This window comes from Perca flavescens, chromosome 6 (assembly GCF_004354835.1).
Source record: "Perca flavescens isolate YP-PL-M2 chromosome 6, PFLA_1.0, whole genome shotgun sequence".
NCBI lineage: Eukaryota > Metazoa > Chordata > Actinopteri > Perciformes > Percidae > Perca > Perca flavescens.
This window is the reverse complement of record NC_041336.1, coordinates 22,638,932-22,656,024: the sequence shown is the minus strand read 5'-3', so window position 1 is coordinate 22,656,024 and position 17,093 is coordinate 22,638,932. Positions and strand designations below refer to the sequence as shown.

Below are 17,093 nucleotides of genomic sequence, written 5' to 3'. Positions count from 1 at the left end.
ACCATTAAATGTTCTTGTAAAAGGATGTAGAAAAAAGAAGAAAACAATAAATAGCTTATAAACTATTTCACTAACAGAAACATGTACACATTTGTCATAGATTCTGCCTAAATTATTAGAATAATACTCATAGATGTAAAAGATAGCCTACTGATAGTCCAATAAGATATTTATGGCTGACATAATCACAAGTGACTGAGGGTCAGGGAAATTAAAACAGTATGATAATGTTATCAAAGCAATCCCACAATCTATAATTGGGATGTCAATTTATTAGCCTCGTGAGACCGTCCTGATCTCGCGAGCTCCAGTTTTCCACTCGCAGATCAGTCTGGCATCTTGAGGTAGAGAAAATTTGGAGCTGTTAGCCAAACGACCAGACCAATCAGCGTTGGTTTTGAGGTGGGTTAGGTGGTGATAGACAGATGGTTTATCCAATCAGCTAACCAATATTTTCAGACAGCGGTAGCCCTAATTCTGTTAGCCGCTCGCTAATGCTTTTTTTCTCTTGGATCCTTCTTTTGGAATATGGTCCGGGAACCTGAAATGGTGCCTTTTATTCCTAAATTCTCGTTACACAAACGGCAAATCTCCTTTACCGACATGTTGCTTGCATGCTGAGCTAACGAGCTATGCTTTGCCTGCAGCAGCAGGGGCGGGCTTGTGGTTGTATTTTCATACGTTTCGTGGATCTGATTGGTTAATTTGGCCCGTCTATCACCAACATAGGTGATAGACAGATGATTCATCCAATCAGCTAACCAGTATTTCCGCCCCTTCCCAAAAGTTCTCCAACGGAAAGTTCCCAGATGGATATGCCGAGCAAATGCGAAGCAATCCATCTGGCGGAGTCAGGTTATCAATTTATATCCAAGCAATGTAAATCCAAATCTTTCTACTCTTTTGGTGAATGGACACCCTTTCACTAATCTAAAATTGCCCAATGGAATTTCATGAAACAGAAACTCAATTTTACAATATTTTCCCAGAGTGAAGTTGAGAAATTAAGATGCAAAAATGTGCACCAAAAGTTAAGGTTAAGATTTGCGGACTTTATCCTTGAAATCTTGGCCTATGAATTTCTTGATTAGATTTTATGAGATAATTTCACAACTCTAGGTCACTTGTATGGATCTTCCTGTCGGCATCTCTTCCTGTTAGCATCCTGTGAAGTGCAACTGCTATCTTTAGTGTGTTGGGGATAAGTTATTTGTAAAATAATAATCATTACAGCTATAATATTAAAGGATATGTAGGGATCTATGATTTTCTCCAAGAATAAAGAGTGTTAATGTCTTTAAAAAAAGAATAGCATATTAAATGTAAGACAATCAAGGGGGGGAACTGGAGCACACTAACTGAGTTTCTGCAAAAAGCACTGTTTGTGTATTGTTGTGGATTTCCTAGGCCGATTTTTCAAATTAAGGAATTTTCAGGGAGACAGGATTGTGCAATTATATATATATAGATATTTATTCAATCAAAAGACCCTGAGTATTTTCTGCAGCAAAAGACTGGCGATCTTGCTCTTTAATGCAAAACAGCGCTATTAATGATGAGTCAGCCACACATTTGACTTGAAATATACTTTAAGATGTAAAACAGTTCCCACTGCTGGTATATGAATATGATGAAAAAAGGCTATAATGATAAAAAGAAAGACTGCCAAGAGCAAAATGTACATTATGTGATAGACAATTTGGTAGTTAGGAAAAATTATCATGAGGTGTTATCAGATGAGTTGTGTGTGTGATACAAACATACCTCCTCTGTATCTACAGGTTCAGTATATGATACTAGAAACAATATGTGAATTATTATTTAATGATTTTACAGTATGTGTTATGGGTGGAAAACAGACACGTCCAAATAATATTTCAATAACGGAAAATAATGATGGCATCATCATCATTTACAGATTATTTAAAGAGTTAGCCAACCGGGCAAAAAAATATTAAAATAAAAATACAATAATTTACATTAGAATAATGCTTTTGTAGACATGCTCATGTTACATAAAATAATATTCATGAACCACATTTATACAAAGAATAAGTGGTCTGTATGTTGTCCAAGGGTTAAGGAATAACGAAAAACTAAGTTATATAAACCCTACAACTGCTACCTTTGTAATATAATTAACTCAAATGTAGGTATTTATAATACAAGAACATCAAACATTCATCATTCAATCATTATTTTTTACAGTTACATTTATGTGAAAAAGATTTGCTATATGTACTGTTACAGTATTTGTTTATTCATATCGTGGATAACCTTATACCTCAGCAACACTAACTGACATCTCAGTGCTTTGACTGGTGACCATAGACTTTTTGTAAGTGTGAGAGCGAGAAACCTCTTCCTGGAAGGCAGTCTCCAAAACATTCAGGATGGATTTATGAACTTTGTCTTTGAAATCTTGGCCCATGAACACATACAGCAGTGGGTTTAAACAACTGTTGAGAAAGGCCAGGCTGGTTGCTATAGGGACTCCGATAGTGGTGACATGGTCTAATGTTTCACTTGCATGATTAGAATTCACTATCTCAATTAAAGTCATACCATGATAAGGAGCCCAGCACAGGAAAAAAAATATCTGGTGATAACGGCAGTGATGATCTTAAAGGGGCGACTTGATTGGCTGGCCAGGGTACGGTTTCTTCTGATACGATGGATTATCACAGCATAACAGGAGACAATGACAGTGAAGGGAACAACAAATCCCAGGAGGAAGCGGGTGATGGTCATGGCCTGATGACGAAACTGTCGCAGCTGATTCACAGACGGTGTTTCATAGTCATGTTGTTGAAGCAGTTGATGATGTCGTTATTGTCATGTGATGGCCCAGTGTTTCTGAAGATGAAGTATGGAGCGCTGAGAATCAGAGCCAGAACCCAAACACCCAGACTCACAAAGGACGCCTTGCGTACACTTCGATGGTTCCGGGTCCAGACGGGCCACACCACAGACACACATCTGTCAACACTGATCACCACCAGAATGTAGACACTGGCAAACATGTTCAGGAAGGTCATAGTGCTGTGAAGTTTGCACATGAACTTGCCGAAAGGCCAGTGGAAGTCCATAGCTGTGTATGTAACACTCAGGGGCAGGAATGCTGTGAAGAGGAAGTCGGCCAAAGCGAGGTTGAGGAACCAAACTGTGTTAACAGTTTTCTTCATCTTGAACCCGGTCACCCAGATAACCACTCCATTACCGAGCACACCAAGAACAAAGGCCAGACAGTAAACGATGAGAGACATGATGTTAAGAGACTGTCTCAGCTCAGCATGTTCATCATACAAAGAGCCATTTTTTCCAGTGGCATCTGTTGTATTGTTGTGAGAAAAAGGTGCAGTAGTAATTTTCTCCATTCTTGTTTTGAGACCTGCAAAGACAACATGAAAATTAAATATTCATAGCCAAGAGGAAATTTAAAAAGATTTTCATGCCAGTCTCTTGTGCCAATAATAATAATAATAAAAAAACATATATATAAATATACAGGAGGATCTAAATGTTTTTTCCACAAACTGTCCAAACTATTTTATTAATAAAATAAACAAATTCATCATAGGTTATCCCATTAGGATTATCAGAACAACATATATTCAGGAATATAAAAGCTACTGGTAATAATTCACTTTGGCACAAAAAGCTTTAAAATATTCAAAGAAAAAATAATCATTGACTAAGGAGGTACTCACGCAATTGACTATAATATACTCATGAAGGAAGAAAAAAAGACTGAAACACACTAAGTGATTATTTATTTTTTCCCTTTATTAGTGACAGTGGATAGACAGGAAAGGTGGGAGAGAGATTGGGGATGACACGCAGCAAAGGGCCGCACATCGGACTCAAACCCAGACCGCTGCAACGGACTGAGCCTACACGGGGAGCACGCTCTTACTGGGTGAGCTAGATGTCACCCTGTGCTAAATGATTTTTAACCTTTAATAGCACAGACAATGAAACAAATCAGTTTACACTATTAATGGCTGAACATTAATCAGTGTGCTGCAGTCTTTTTATTTCTCTCTAAAGTTGGCTGTCCCTGGTCTGAGATGCTCCTCATTCTGCAGCACATTATTACTGGATGTTGCATGGAGAACCCCTTTGGAACTGGTCTATACTTAAATATGTAAAACAGTTCCCTCTGCTGGTCAATTAATATTATGAAGAAAGTCAATTAAATTAGAAAGACCATCAACAACAAAAAGAGTATCCTGTATGTATAGTATGCATCAATCATACTAGAGAAAGAGATTACAGGCACAATCTTTTGTAAAATTATGAGATTTTTTTATTATGTGATTATATGTCAAGGGGTAAGACAGTGAAGTCCAAAAAATATTTGAATAATGGAAAAATAATAATAGCAAGAATAATTACAATAACAATCATCATCATCATCATTAAAATTAAGCTCTTATAGACAGGTCGCTACATCTTCAACCCACAGTCTTACATATAGAACAAGTGGGCCATTCCATTTTTCTGTGGTTCTATGTTGTCATATTTAGTGATAAGACTATTTGCCCTGTTTAATTTGTCCTTACAATAAATACATTGAAAGTTTATCAAACCAGCAGTTCAAATTCAGGTAAATTACTTTCTATGGTGTCAATACATGGAAAGCAACAACGTACTGTAGATGCAGGTGCTCAGTTCATTTTAAGAAATATGCATTTCAGGGTGATTTGTGCAGTAAAAATGACCATACAGGCTGAATGAGCAAAATGAAAATACAAGATCTACAAGATCCCAAAATGGTGGTGCAGATATAAACAAGTGGGACTTGTATTGTTTGCATGTTTTCTTTACTGTAAACTTATGTAATACCTATTTTGAAACAACTGCTGGGTTCTTTTGTTCAGAAAATGGCATTTTACGATCCCCTGAGGCAGGGACGTGCACAGACATTCGGAGGGCCCTGTCTGATTTGTTGCATGATGCTCCGCCTGCTCTCCCTCACTCTCTGGTCTGGAGCCTTGTGTTAGGGCCTCATCTTAAATGGAATTATTGAATCAGAATAAACTTATACAGTATAGCCTACTGTACTTTTCACTGCAAAAAAACACACTAAGACAACTGAACACTCTAGTGCGGCCAGTTGACTTTTTATAGACTGTGGCTTCACTCATGGATTCTGGTTGAGATAACTTTTGTTATTATTTGGCACAATGAATATTTTTGTTTATATATATTGTATAAACAAACAATTACAACACATTATTAAGCCTTTGTGAACCAGTTATCTGGCCTTATCATCCCATATTTCAGCTATTAAAAGTATTTTACTACTATTTTTCCTGTAACTTCTAAACCGTCTCTGGCGGTGCTCCGTGTGTGAGAATAAACAAAGTCACATGACTAGAAAAAAAAGAAAAAAGAAAAAAATGAAAGAAAAGTTTATTTAGGCTATTTCTCCAGAGGGGCAGCTGTGCCAATCAGGGCAAACAGGTTATTGTTGCCTGGGCAACGTACCTGTGCACGTCCCTGGGGCATTGCTGTGATTCTCAGCTAATAACAGAACTGTGTGACTAAAAACATCCCACACCTTATTCAACAAAGATTTAGATCACAGAAGGCATAACAACTTATTGTACAATATTACCATCAGTTTGTTCTATCAGGTTGTGAATGCTGTAGGCGTAGTTAAAAGGTGGTAGGCCTACACTTTGATACCAGATCAGTTCGATCACATTAATCAAACTACATCAGTGGAAAGCTTCAATCTCAGATAATGTTTACAGCTCGCCATGTATAAAGACAACAAAAGAAAAAAAAGTAATTTGACATATACATTTTGGGTCAAAATTATTTGCTATTTACAGTTTCAGTATTTGTTTCTTCTTGTTATGGACAGACTTATACTTCAGTACTAACTGACTTCCCAGTGCTCTGACTGGTGTCCACTGACTTTGTGTAAGTGTGAGAGCCAGTAACCTCTTCCTGGAAGGCAGTCTCCAAAACATTCAGGATGGATTTGCGGACTTTATCCTTGAAATCTTGGCCCATGAACACATACAGCAGTGGGTTCAGGCAACTGTTGAGAAAGGCCAGGCTGGTTGCTATAGGGACTCCGATAGTGGTGACATGCTCTAATGTTTCACATGTATAATTATTCATGTGGTTTACCAAGTCAATTAAAGCCATGATGTGATAAGGAGCCCAGCACAGGAAGAAAGTGGTGATAACTGCAGCGATGATCTTAAAAGGGCGACTTGATTGGCTGGCCAGGGTACGGTTTCTTCTGAGACGATGGATTATCACAGCATAACAGGAGACAATGACAGTGAAGGGAACAACAAATCCCAGGAGGAAGCGGGTGATGGTCAGGGCCTGATTACGAAACTGTCGCAGCTGATTCACAGACGGTGTTTCATAGTCATCAGAAAAAGCAAAGTTGTTGAAGCAGTTGATGATGTCGTTATTGTCATGTGATGGCCCAGTGTCTCTGAAGATGAAGTATGGAGCGCTGAGAATCAGAGCCAGAACCCAAACACCCAGACTCACAAAGGACGCCTTGCGTACACTTCGATGGTTCCGGGTCCAGACGGGCCACACCACAGACACACATCTGTCCACACTGATCACCACCAGAATGTAGACACTGGCAAACATGTTCAGAAAACTTATAGTGCTGTTGAGTTTGCACGTGAAGTTGCCGAAAGGCCAGTGGAAGTCCATAGCTGTGTATGTCACACTCAGGGGCAGGAATGCTGTGAAGAGGAAGTCGGCCAAAGCGAGGTTGAGGAACCAAACTGTGTTAACAGTTTTCTTCATCTTGAACCCGGTCACCCAGATAACCACTCCATTACCGAGCACACCAAGAACAAATGCCAGACAGTAAACAATGAGAGACATGATGTTAAGAGACTGTCTCAGCTCAGCATGTTCATGATACAAAGAGCCATTTTTTCCAGTGGCATCTGTTGTATTGTTGTGAGAAAAAGGTGCAGTAGTAATTTTCTCCATTCTTGTTTTGAGACCTGCAAAGACAACATGAAAACTAAATATTCATAGCCAAGAGGAAATTTAAAAAATGTTTCTGAACTTTTCATGCCAGTCTCTTGTGCCAATAATAATAAAAAAAAAAATATATATATATATATATATATATATATATATATATATATATATATATATATATATATATATATATACTAGCAAACATAGAACAGGAACCAAATTTGATGAGTTTTGGCAAAGATGAGTCATCAGCATCTACTCACATTAAACCACTTCTCCTACTCAAATGAGATGTATAAACAAATATAAATATTGACTTAATCATCAGTTTTAACTTAACATACAAGGCCTGGGCTATAAGAATCTTTGTCCATCAAAAAAAGGAAAACCAGACAGCTCTCTGAAATACAGCGTTTTTGCTTTATCTAAGCCTTTTTGTTCATGTATTAAGTCCAATTTAAGATATTGGTCAAGGTATGCTACCTGTGTAGCCTTCATCAGGTGCTTTTAATGTCTTGTTTACCTTGATTAAATTTGAAGGATGACATATTCTTATAGCAAGAATAAAAGTACCTTTCTTGAAGTTTGTCAGTCGGATGAGGATGTGTCTGCAGCAGCAGTAATCGTGGTGGTAATCTGAAAGACTAATGTAGCTCAGCGTAAATTCTTTCAGGAAGACTTAACTTTTTATCTATGCTCTCTTCTAAATCAATCAGCTGTTGGAGGCGTTCACTTTCCTGTAAACCAATCAGGATCGGCCTTGAATTCCAAGGGCCAATCACAGCGTTGCAACCCCGCCAAAGAAACTGTACACTTTATTATGCTATGTACAATAAACTTTGCATATCTGCAAACAAGTCTATCCTGATTCAAATGAAAGCCGCAAGATGTAAAAGCTCTGTGTTACTGTTTGAACAAATTTCTGAACAAAGAGAAATAGATCTGAAGTAAAAATATATCCTTGTCTGATATATTATTATAATCAATATTAGTATAAGAGGAATTGCACAGGTCTAAGTTATCTCGACTATGTTCCTTCCTGTCAGCTTCCTCCTTAATCAGACTTCCTCTAAATTAAGAAATGCATACAAGATGCAACTGATATCTTGAGTTTAGAAAGTACTTGTTAGTTTGCGTACTAAAGGACCAAACTTTCCCCCAACCACTACTGACAGTACTTTATTATCAGTCCAAATTTACAAAATACTTTTCACACAGAAAATTAAATTGTGAAAATATACAGGAGGATCTAAATGTTTTTTCCACAAACTGTCCAAACTATTTTATTAATAAAATAAACAAATTCATCATAGGTTATCCCATTAAGATTATCAGAACAACATCTATTCAGGAATATAAAAGCTACTGGTAATAATTCACTTTGGCACAAAAAACCTTAAAATATTCAAAGAAAAAATAATCATTGACTAAGGAGGTACTCACGCAATTGACTATAATATACTCATGAAGGAAGAAAAAAAGACTGAAACACACTAAGTGATTATTTATTTTTTCCCTTTATTAGTGACAGTGGATAGACAGGAAAGGTGGGAGAGAGATTGGGGATGACACGCAGCAAAGGGCCGCACATCGGACTCAAACCCAGACCGCTGCAACGGACTGAGCCTACACGGGGAGCACGCTCTTACTGGGTGAGCTAGATGTCACCCTGTGCTAAATGATTTTTAACCTTTAATAGCACAGACAATGAAACAAATCAGTTTACACTATTAATGGCTGAACATTAATCAGTGTGCTGCAGTCTTTTTATTTCTCTCTAAAGTTGGCGGTCCCTGGTCTGAGATGCTCCTCATTCTGCAGCACATTATTACTGGATGTTGCATGGAGAACCCCTTTGGAACTGGTCTATACTTAAATATGTAAAACAGTTCCCTCTGCTGGTCAATTAATATTATGAAGAAAGTCAATGAAATTTCATTTCTGAACAAAACTGTCGCAGCTGCTTCACAGACGGTGTTTCATAGTCATCAGATAAAGCAAAGTTGTTGAAGCAGTTGATGATGTCGATATTGTCATGTGATGGCCCAGTGTCCCTGAAGGTGAAGTGTGGAGCGCTGAGAATCAGAGCCAGAACCCAAACACCCAGACTCACAAAGGACGCCTTGCGTACATTTCGATGGTTCCGGGTCCAGACGGGCCACACCACAGACACACATCTGTCCACACTGATCACCACCAGACTGTAGACACTGGCAAACATGTTCAGAAAACTTATAGTGCTGTTGAGTTTGCACATGAAGTTGCCGAAAGAACAGTGGAAGTCCGTAGCCAGGTACGTCACACTCAGGGGCAAAAATGCTGTGAAGAGGAAGTCGGCCACAGCGAGGTTGAGGAACCAAACTGTGTTAACTGTTTTCTTCATCATGAACCCGGTCACCCAGATAACCACTCCATTACCGAGCACACCAAGAACAAAGGCCAGGCAGTAAACAATGAGAGACATGATGTTAAGAGACTGTCTCAGCTCAGCGTACTGGTCGATAAACATAGAGCCATTTTTTCTAGATACGTCTGTTGTAGTGATGTGATAGGAAGGGGTAGTATTCATCTCCATCACTGTCTTGAGAAATGCAATAGCAACATTAATATGTTTAGTGTTTAGTAACCGAATAAACCTTCATTCATTCATTCATTCATTCATTCATTCATAATATGAACTTTTTCCTTTTCCCCCTTACATAGATGTTCAATTTTTCATGGGACGTGTAGGCCTACTTATTAATCTTAAAATAATACTTAGTTTTCAATGCATTTATGAATGAATCAATGAGGACACATCTTTGAAATGAACTGAACAAAATGATTTGAAGTGATGAAAGTATTTCAAATAAAACAGAATTCATGCAATTCTCCAGATCCAATGATAAAGATTACAATAATATACAATATTGGCTAGGTTGCAGAATACAAATAGGCTTTCTTGTCATGGGGCTTGATGCGAAATGTACATTTGAATATTATTTAGAAACACTTGTTGATGAACTGCAACTGAAGTTTGTGGATGTCAACAAAACATTTAAACTTGCTCACAGTAACTGTTAGATCTTTTCTATTTTATTCTAATAAACTTTTAAATCTCTTTAGACACGTAAACGAGGAACATATTTTGGTGACCAAAAAAGCTTTTTAGTTTGACCAGCTGTGTTTTCTTTTTAAAAATAATTATTGACCCACAACATCAGCATGCTCTCTGAAACAAAGCTGTTTATCTTACATAATTCATTTTAATAAGGCTATTTGCTCTATTATTCAAATCAATACCCTACACTCTATACCCAATTCAATTTTTGTCATATTTCATTTTAACAGCCTTGTTGGAGGAATCTCACGTAAAAATTACAAAGTCTAGGAGTAACAAAGGTTACGTACCTTTCTCAAAGCTCTCTAGTTGGTTGAGGATAAATCTGTGGCAGAAGTATCAAACTGACAGATTTATATTACCACATTGAGGCGGAGCCACAGACAGTAAGTGCCAGCGCACACAAAAAATAATTTATTTTAGCCTACATCTCTTGTAGCCCAAACACATTATTCAACACAACTATTTGAGCAGTCTTTACCCTGCCCCACCTTATAAGAAAGTCAAAGCACAATCTGTTAATAACTCAGATTTGCCAAATAGTTTTGTAAAATAGGAGGTCATTTCCTTTTTGCCACTTTCCACTTAAGCTGGCCACAAATGTTGCTGCTTCTGTGGATGCGCCCCGGCAAGCAAAAGAGATCTGAAGCGAGAATATATCTTTTGACATATTATTTTGGCTATCAAGGAAATTACACACGTCTAGCTCTTTCCTGTCAGCATCCCGTTTTCTACTGTCATGTCATTGCATTTGGCTATTACTCATACTTTAAGAAATACGTTTGAGCAAGCACAAAATGTTTCCACAAACAGTACTGGCACCACTTTAGTATCACTCAAACATACAATACCAAATTATACCATGCAGTAAAACATACATGCACAATGTCACTATATTCCTAATGTTTAACTTTAAAAAAATGTATGACCCCATGGATAAAGAGCACACCCATCCAATTTGTAACAAACCGATTTACCAACTACTAACGCAGTATTTTTTAACTGTGTAAATGGTGGTTGTTGAAAAGCGGACTGCACTAGTAGCTCAAGATTGTATCAAGGAGTATGAATAGTAAAAAAAGGGGGCAACCCATGGAGGATGCAAAATAAACTGTACGCCAGTTTGGCAATTACATTAGACAGCCAATGAGGGAATGTGTGAAAAAAAATACAATAAATAATCATCAATAATCTACAATACTTTTATGTATTTTATAGCAATTTAAGGAATAATGTTAATTGGGCCACAATTATGTAAAATAACATCAAATGTCCAAACTTACTGTAATATGAACAAAAAATATTAAACAAGCTACTTGTGTAATATACAGTATAACCAATGAAGTGCTTACATTTACTTTTAAAGAAAGTGTGGAAATTAATTTATAACATTAACTGATTAAACTGATTAAAGTGATGAAATAACAAACGTATAAATAAGATAATTAGATAATGAAAATTCTCTGTTAAAAAAACATGGAGAAAAGTATAGGCTACATTCTCAGATTATGGAACAATATACATGTACTCACATATCAGACATACACCCCACCCTTAGCTCTTTATACAGTAGTACAGACTTAAGGCGGATTGGGTAGATCTCTTGTATCCATTTGATCTGTGTGACTAAAACATCCCAAGGCAAGGCAAGGCAAGGCAGCTTTATTTGTATAGCACATTTCAGCAACAGGGCAATTCAAAGTGCTTTACATAAAACATTAAAGAGCAGTTAGAAAACAATTAAAAAACAATAATAAACAAATTAAAAACATTAAAAAACAAGAATAAAATTGATAGTGCAGTATAAGAATAAAAGTTACAGTGCAGTATAAGAAATTAAAGTTAATAAAATTGATTATTTAAAGAAAAGCAACATCAAAAAGATAGGTCTTTAGCTTAGATTTAAAAGAACTGAGAGTTGCAGCGGACCTACAGGTTTCTGGGAGTTTGTTCCAGATATGTGGAGCATAAAAACTGAACGCTGCTTCCCCCTGTTTAGTTCTGACTCTGGGGACAACAAGTAGACCTGTCCCAGACGACCTGAGAGGTCTGGGTGGGTCATAGTGTAGTAGCAGATCAGAAATGTATTTTGGCCCTAAACCAGTAAAAGTATTTTGAAATCAATTCTTTGAGGCACTGGAAGCCAGTGTAGAGACTTCAGTACGGGAGTGATGTGATCCACTTTCTTGGTTTTATCCCACTAACACCTTATTCAACAAAGGTTTAGCTCTGAAAAGTCTTCACAACATATTGTACAATATTACCATCAGTTCCATCAGGTTGAAAAACTATAAGTGTAGTTAAAAGGTGGTGCACTTTAATTCCCGATCAGTCAACTGCCAACAGTTTCAGGATTTGTTTCTTCTTGTCATGGACAGCCTCAAACTTCAGTACCAAGAGCTGACTTCCCAGTGCTCGAACTGGTGTCCACTGAATTTGTGTCAGTGTGAGAGCCAAAAACCTCTTCCTTGAAGGCAGTCTCCAAAATCGTCAGGAAGGATTTGGGGACTTTAACCTTGAAATCTTGGTCAATGACCACATACAGCAGTGGGTTCCAGCAACTGTTGATATCGGCCAGGCTGTTGGTTATAGGGACTCCGATAGTGGTGACATAGTCTAATGTTTCACTTTGATAAGAAGGTATTAAACTCACCAACTCAATTAAAGCCATGATGTGATAAGGAGCCCAGCAAAGGAAAAAAATGGTGATAACTGCAGCGATGATCTTAAAGGGGCGACTTGATTGGCTGGCCAGAGTACGGTTTCTTCTCAGATGATGGATTATCACAGCATAACAGGAGACAATGACAGTGAAGGGAACAACAAATCCCAGGAGGAAGCGGGTGATGGTCATGGCCTGATGACGAAACTGTCGCAGCTGATTCACAGATGGTGTTTTATAGTCATCAGAAAAAGCAAAGTTGTTGAAGCAGTTGATGATGTTTTCATTGTTATATGATGGCCCAGTGTCTCTGAAGATGAAGTATGGAGCGCTGAGAATCAGAGCCAGAACCCAAACACCCAGACTCACAAAGGACGCCTTGCGTACACTTCGATGGTTCCGGGTCCAGACGGGCCACACCACAGACACACATCTGTCCACACTGATCACCACCAGAATGTAGACACTGGCAAACATGTTCAGAAAGCCTAATGTGCTGTTCAGTTTGCACATGAACTTGCCGAAAGGCCAGTGGGAATTCAAAGCCACGTATGTCACTCTGAGGGGCATGGATGCTGTGAAGAGGAAGTTGGCCACAGCGAAGTTGAGAAACCAAACTGTGTTAACTGTTTTCTTCATCTTGAACCCGGTCACCCAGATAACCACTCCATTACCGAGCACACCAAGAACAAAGGCCAGACAGCAAATAATGAGAGACATGGTGGTGAGAGACTTTCTCAGCTCAGCATGCTTGTTTTGACTCGACTCGGGCAAGTCCCGAGTCGAGTCAAAAGTCAAAGCCAACAAGTCTCAAGTCGAGTCCAAAGTCTTACCATTTTAATTTCGAGTCATTTCAAGTCCTCTTACCACAGAAATAATATTTATACAAATCATGTACAGTACAGGCCAAAAGTTTGGACACACCTTCTCATTCACATGAGTTTCCTTTTATTTTCATGACTATTTACATTGTAGATTCTAAAGGCATCAAAACTATGAATGAACACATATGGAATTATGTACTTAAAAAAAAAGTGTGAAATAACTTAAAACATGTCTTATATTTTAGATTCTTCATTGTAGTCACCCTTTGCTTTTTTATTAATAAGGGAAAAACTTCCACTAATTAACCCTGACAAAGCACACCTGTGAAGTGAAAACCATTTCAGGTGACTACCTCATGAAGCTCATTGAGAGAACACCAAGGGTTTGCAGAGTTATCAAAAAAAGCAAAGGGTGGCTACTTTGAAGAATCTAAAATTTAAGACATGTTTTCAGTTATTTCACACTTTTTTGTTAAGTACATAATTCCATATGTGTTCATTCATAGTTTTGATGCCTTCAGTGAGAATCTACAATGTAAATAGTCATGAAAATAAAGAAACACATTGAATGAGAAGGTGTGTCCAAACTTTTGGCCTGTACTGTATAACCCAGTGGTGCGCTGCCTCACAGACCTAGACTACGTAGCACTCTATGTCCATGTGCTGCCTGCTGTTTGGGCATGATATGAAAAGGGAAGGCTAATGGTGGATCTACTGTGACTGTGTTATGGTACTTTAAAACAGACGTTGACATGATGTTGGTGAGGTTTTCCATCTGAGTGTGCTACACTCATGTACCTCATATAATCCGGGTTCAAAAATCCCTATTTTTGTAAGCATGAACCAGCAAGGGAGACGTGCGTTTACTGTCTCGTTGATACAGTAAATACGCAGCAGCTAGTAAGTTACGGTACATCCGATAAGGTGCTTAGCATTCGTTCAAAACTTACCTTTCTTTGTGCAACTTCAGGTGTCGAACAAAGTTGGACGTTGTGGCAGCTCCGTATGTAATCTTCGACCCGCATGTTTTGCAAATTGCAACTCGTTTTTTGTCGACTACCTTGTAATTTTTATAGCCAAACGAAACTATCTTCGGTATCATTTTGCCAACTGGCGCGTTGTTGCGCTTCATTGGTTGTCTTGCAATGTGCCTGCTTAGATGCTGTCGAATCAAAACAACGTGGGACTACAGTGATTGGATGTTGTGCAGGCAGCGCGCGTGTTCTCTGCATGCATACAGGTGGTGCACATTTCAAATTTTTTTCACAGATGCAGATAAACTGAGAGCGGCGCGGCCGTGTGAACATGTTTTCCCCCAGTTTTCAAGGGAAGTAGCAAGTCTTCTCGAGTCAAAAGGCGCAAGTCCAAGTGAAGTCACGAGTCATTGATGTTAAAGTCCAAGTCGAGTTGCAAGTCTTTGTACATTTTGTCGAGTCGAGTCTGAAGTCATCAAATTCATGACTCGAGTCTGACTCGAGTCCAAGTCACATGACTCGAGTCCACACCTCTGCTACTACTACTACTACCAGTAGTACTACTGTAGTAAGCGGACTGGAGAACATCGACAGAACCACACTTCCTGGCAAGTTGAAACTCTGTTGCATGCAGTTCAGACTCCTTCCACGCCAAATGTGGCCATTTACCATCTATGAAGCACTCTCAAAGGTGGAAAAGCTGGAGAGACTGATCAGCTCATATGCAAGGAAGTGGCTTGGTCTTCCTAGGGGCCTCAACAGCATAGGACTCTACAGTGTGGCAAAGGAGTTTTAGAGCTACCCATTTCCAGTCTTTCAGAGGAGTACAAGTGTGCCAAAGTCACCGTGGTAAAGTTGGTTTTATATTGGCCATTGGAAATTCGACACATTCAAAAAATCTATTATGCGGCCTGACCTTTTGACCTGTTCATGTCAAACCACTTTTGGTGAATTCAGCTAACTAACATATAACACAAAGCTTTTTTTTTTTTTTTTTTTTAAAAACATCCTTTGATTTTAAAAATATGTTTTAATATTAAAAAATGCTATGAATCTATTATGCGGCTTGACCTTTTGACCAATTCATGTCAAACCACTTTTGGTGAACTCAGCTAACTCCCCTACACATTGCACAAAGCTTCTTTCTTTTCAAAAAACCTGTCCTTTAATTCTTTTATATTTTTTAATGTAAACAAATGCTATAAATCTATTATGTGGCTTGACCTTTTGACCTATTCATGTCAAAATACTTCTGATGAACTCAGCTAACTCCCCTACACATTGCACAAAGCTTCTTTTTTCAAAAAACCCATCCTTTAATTTTTTTAAGGTAAAAAAAACTATATATATATATAAATGCCGCATAATAGATTTATAGCATTTTTTAATATTAAAAAATATTACAAAAATTAAAGGATGTTTTTTTTTTTTAAAAGAAGCTTTGTGTTATGTGTAGGGGGTTAGCTAAGTTCATCAATGACAGCCAACAATGATATTTGTCAGGGAAGGCGAGGGCCAAGCCGGACTCTCCACTTCAGCACTGGATGGCTAGGCGGGACAAGTGATTAAAAGCTGGTGGCAGACTTAGGTCAGAGGCTCTGCTTCCCAGCTGAGATTGCGTCAACCAACCTCAGACCAGACCTCATACTATGGTCAGCCTCACTCAAACTCATTTACATTATCAAGCTTACAGTGCCCTGGGAGGATGCGGTGTCGGAGGCCTTCGAGCGCAAGAAGCCTTAAGGTACACTGAGCAAGCAGCTGATGCACAACAGCGAGGCTGGACAGCAAAGTTCTGACCAGTGGAAGTAGGCTGCAGAAGGTTTGTAGCGACATCTACTTCAATGCTACCCCGGGAGATGGGAGTGTGAGGGAAGGTCCATCGGCAGGCAGTCATTGGCCTCTCCAGAGCTGCTGAAAGGAGTCATTGACTGTGGATAAAAAGAAAGGACTCCATTTGGGCCCTCAAGTGAGCAGATGGCATTCTGGGGGGTGAGCCTGGGATGCTGGGATTCACCGCTGAATCCTCTGGAGGTGTCGTGGCCCTATCAGCGAAACATCAGTGAAAGAGGGCGCCCACTTGATAACCCGGAGGATGCCATCTCTTACTCGACTATCCCACGGAGTCTTTTAGCAGTTTGTCTCAACTATGCAACTAAGGGATGTTTACATCTAGTCCTACACAACAGATCTATTAGTACTACAGGTAATAATAATAAACCCATGCTGTAAAACATACACCATACAGTACAATACCCCTGTCTTCCTAATGTTGATCTTTTTTTATTTTGTTTTGTGACCCCAATGTATGAAGAGCATACATATCAGATTTTAACAAACCAATTTACCAGCTAGTACTTAACAAATTGACATTTCCCAAATATTATTAGAGCTGTTAAGTAACTAAATCCACTTTTGCCATTTAGCCTTGACTGAAACATTTCCACAATTCACAGTTGTAGTTGACTACTTTCATTACTTTTAGAAGCAGAGTATTGTCCCAAATATGTCCTTATTGTTAAAACATCAAACAACAAAAAAAAAAATGACTT

At 38.4% G+C, this 17,093-nt stretch overlaps 4 protein-coding genes across 6 annotated transcripts; all 4 read right to left on the bottom strand.

Annotated features, from left to right (window-relative positions):
- Nucleotides 1–2,780: 2,780 nt before the first annotated feature.
- LOC114556589 (chemokine-like receptor 1) lies at nucleotides 2,781–3,386 on the bottom strand. The gene has a single exon (XM_028579579.1). It carries the CDS (start codon nucleotides 3,375–3,377, stop codon nucleotides 2,781–2,783), a length of 597 nt encoding a protein of 198 aa, XP_028435380.1. The 5' UTR covers nucleotides 3,378–3,386.
- A 946-nt stretch (nucleotides 3,387–4,332) lies between these two features.
- On the bottom strand, nucleotides 4,333–10,384 carry LOC114556568 (chemokine-like receptor 1). 3 transcript variants are annotated; one of them, XM_028579552.1, is made up of 3 exons: nucleotides 7,555–7,722; nucleotides 7,198–7,203; nucleotides 4,333–6,992 (listed from the first exon to the last, which is right to left on the bottom strand). In XM_028579552.1, exon 3 carries the CDS (start codon nucleotides 6,985–6,987, stop codon nucleotides 5,878–5,880), a length of 1,110 nt encoding a protein of 369 aa, XP_028435353.1. In that variant the 5' UTR covers nucleotides 6,988–6,992; nucleotides 7,198–7,203; nucleotides 7,555–7,722; the 3' UTR covers nucleotides 4,333–5,877. The 3 variants fall into 3 exon arrangements, with proteins under 3 accessions (XP_028435353.1, XP_028435355.1, XP_028435354.1); XM_028579554.1 differs by lacking the exons at nucleotides 7,198–7,203; nucleotides 7,555–7,722 and adding an exon at nucleotides 10,372–10,384 and having other exon boundaries at nucleotides 4,333–7,001; XM_028579553.1 differs by lacking the exon at nucleotides 7,198–7,203 and having other exon boundaries at nucleotides 4,333–7,001.
- LOC114556584 (chemokine-like receptor 1) lies at nucleotides 8,202–10,487 on the bottom strand. The gene has a single exon (XM_028579576.1). It carries the CDS (start codon nucleotides 9,554–9,556, stop codon nucleotides 8,906–8,908), a length of 651 nt encoding a protein of 216 aa, XP_028435377.1. The 5' UTR covers nucleotides 9,557–10,487; the 3' UTR covers nucleotides 8,202–8,905.
- A 1,763-nt stretch (nucleotides 10,488–12,250) lies between these two features.
- On the bottom strand, nucleotides 12,251–16,438 carry LOC114557361 (chemokine-like receptor 1). Its single transcript, XM_028580791.1, has 2 exons — nucleotides 16,342–16,438; nucleotides 12,251–13,552 (listed from the first exon to the last, which is right to left on the bottom strand). The coding sequence occupies exons 1-2, from the start codon at nucleotides 16,436–16,438 to the stop codon at nucleotides 12,462–12,464; spliced, it is 1,188 nt and encodes a 395-aa protein (XP_028436592.1). The 3' UTR covers nucleotides 12,251–12,461.
- Nucleotides 16,439–17,093: the final 655 nt, after the last annotated feature.

Coding starts and splice junctions, on each gene's coding strand:
- LOC114556584 (XM_028579576.1), bottom strand. CDS start 9,556: ATGGAGATGAATACTACCCCTTCCTATCACATCACTACAACAGACGTA.
- LOC114556589 (XM_028579579.1), bottom strand. CDS start 3,377: ATGGAGAAAATTACTACTGCACCTTTTTCTCACAACAATACAACAGAT.
- LOC114556568 (XM_028579554.1), bottom strand. CDS start 6,987: ATGGAGAAAATTACTACTGCACCTTTTTCTCACAACAATACAACAGAT.
- LOC114557361 (XM_028580791.1), bottom strand. CDS start 16,438: ATGACTGCCTGCCGATGGACCTTCCCTCACACTCCCATCTCCCGGGGT. Junction 13,553..16,341: donor TCTGCAGCCTACTTCCACTG/GTCAGAACTTTG, acceptor ACTCGACTTGAG/ACTTGTTGGCTTTGACTTTT.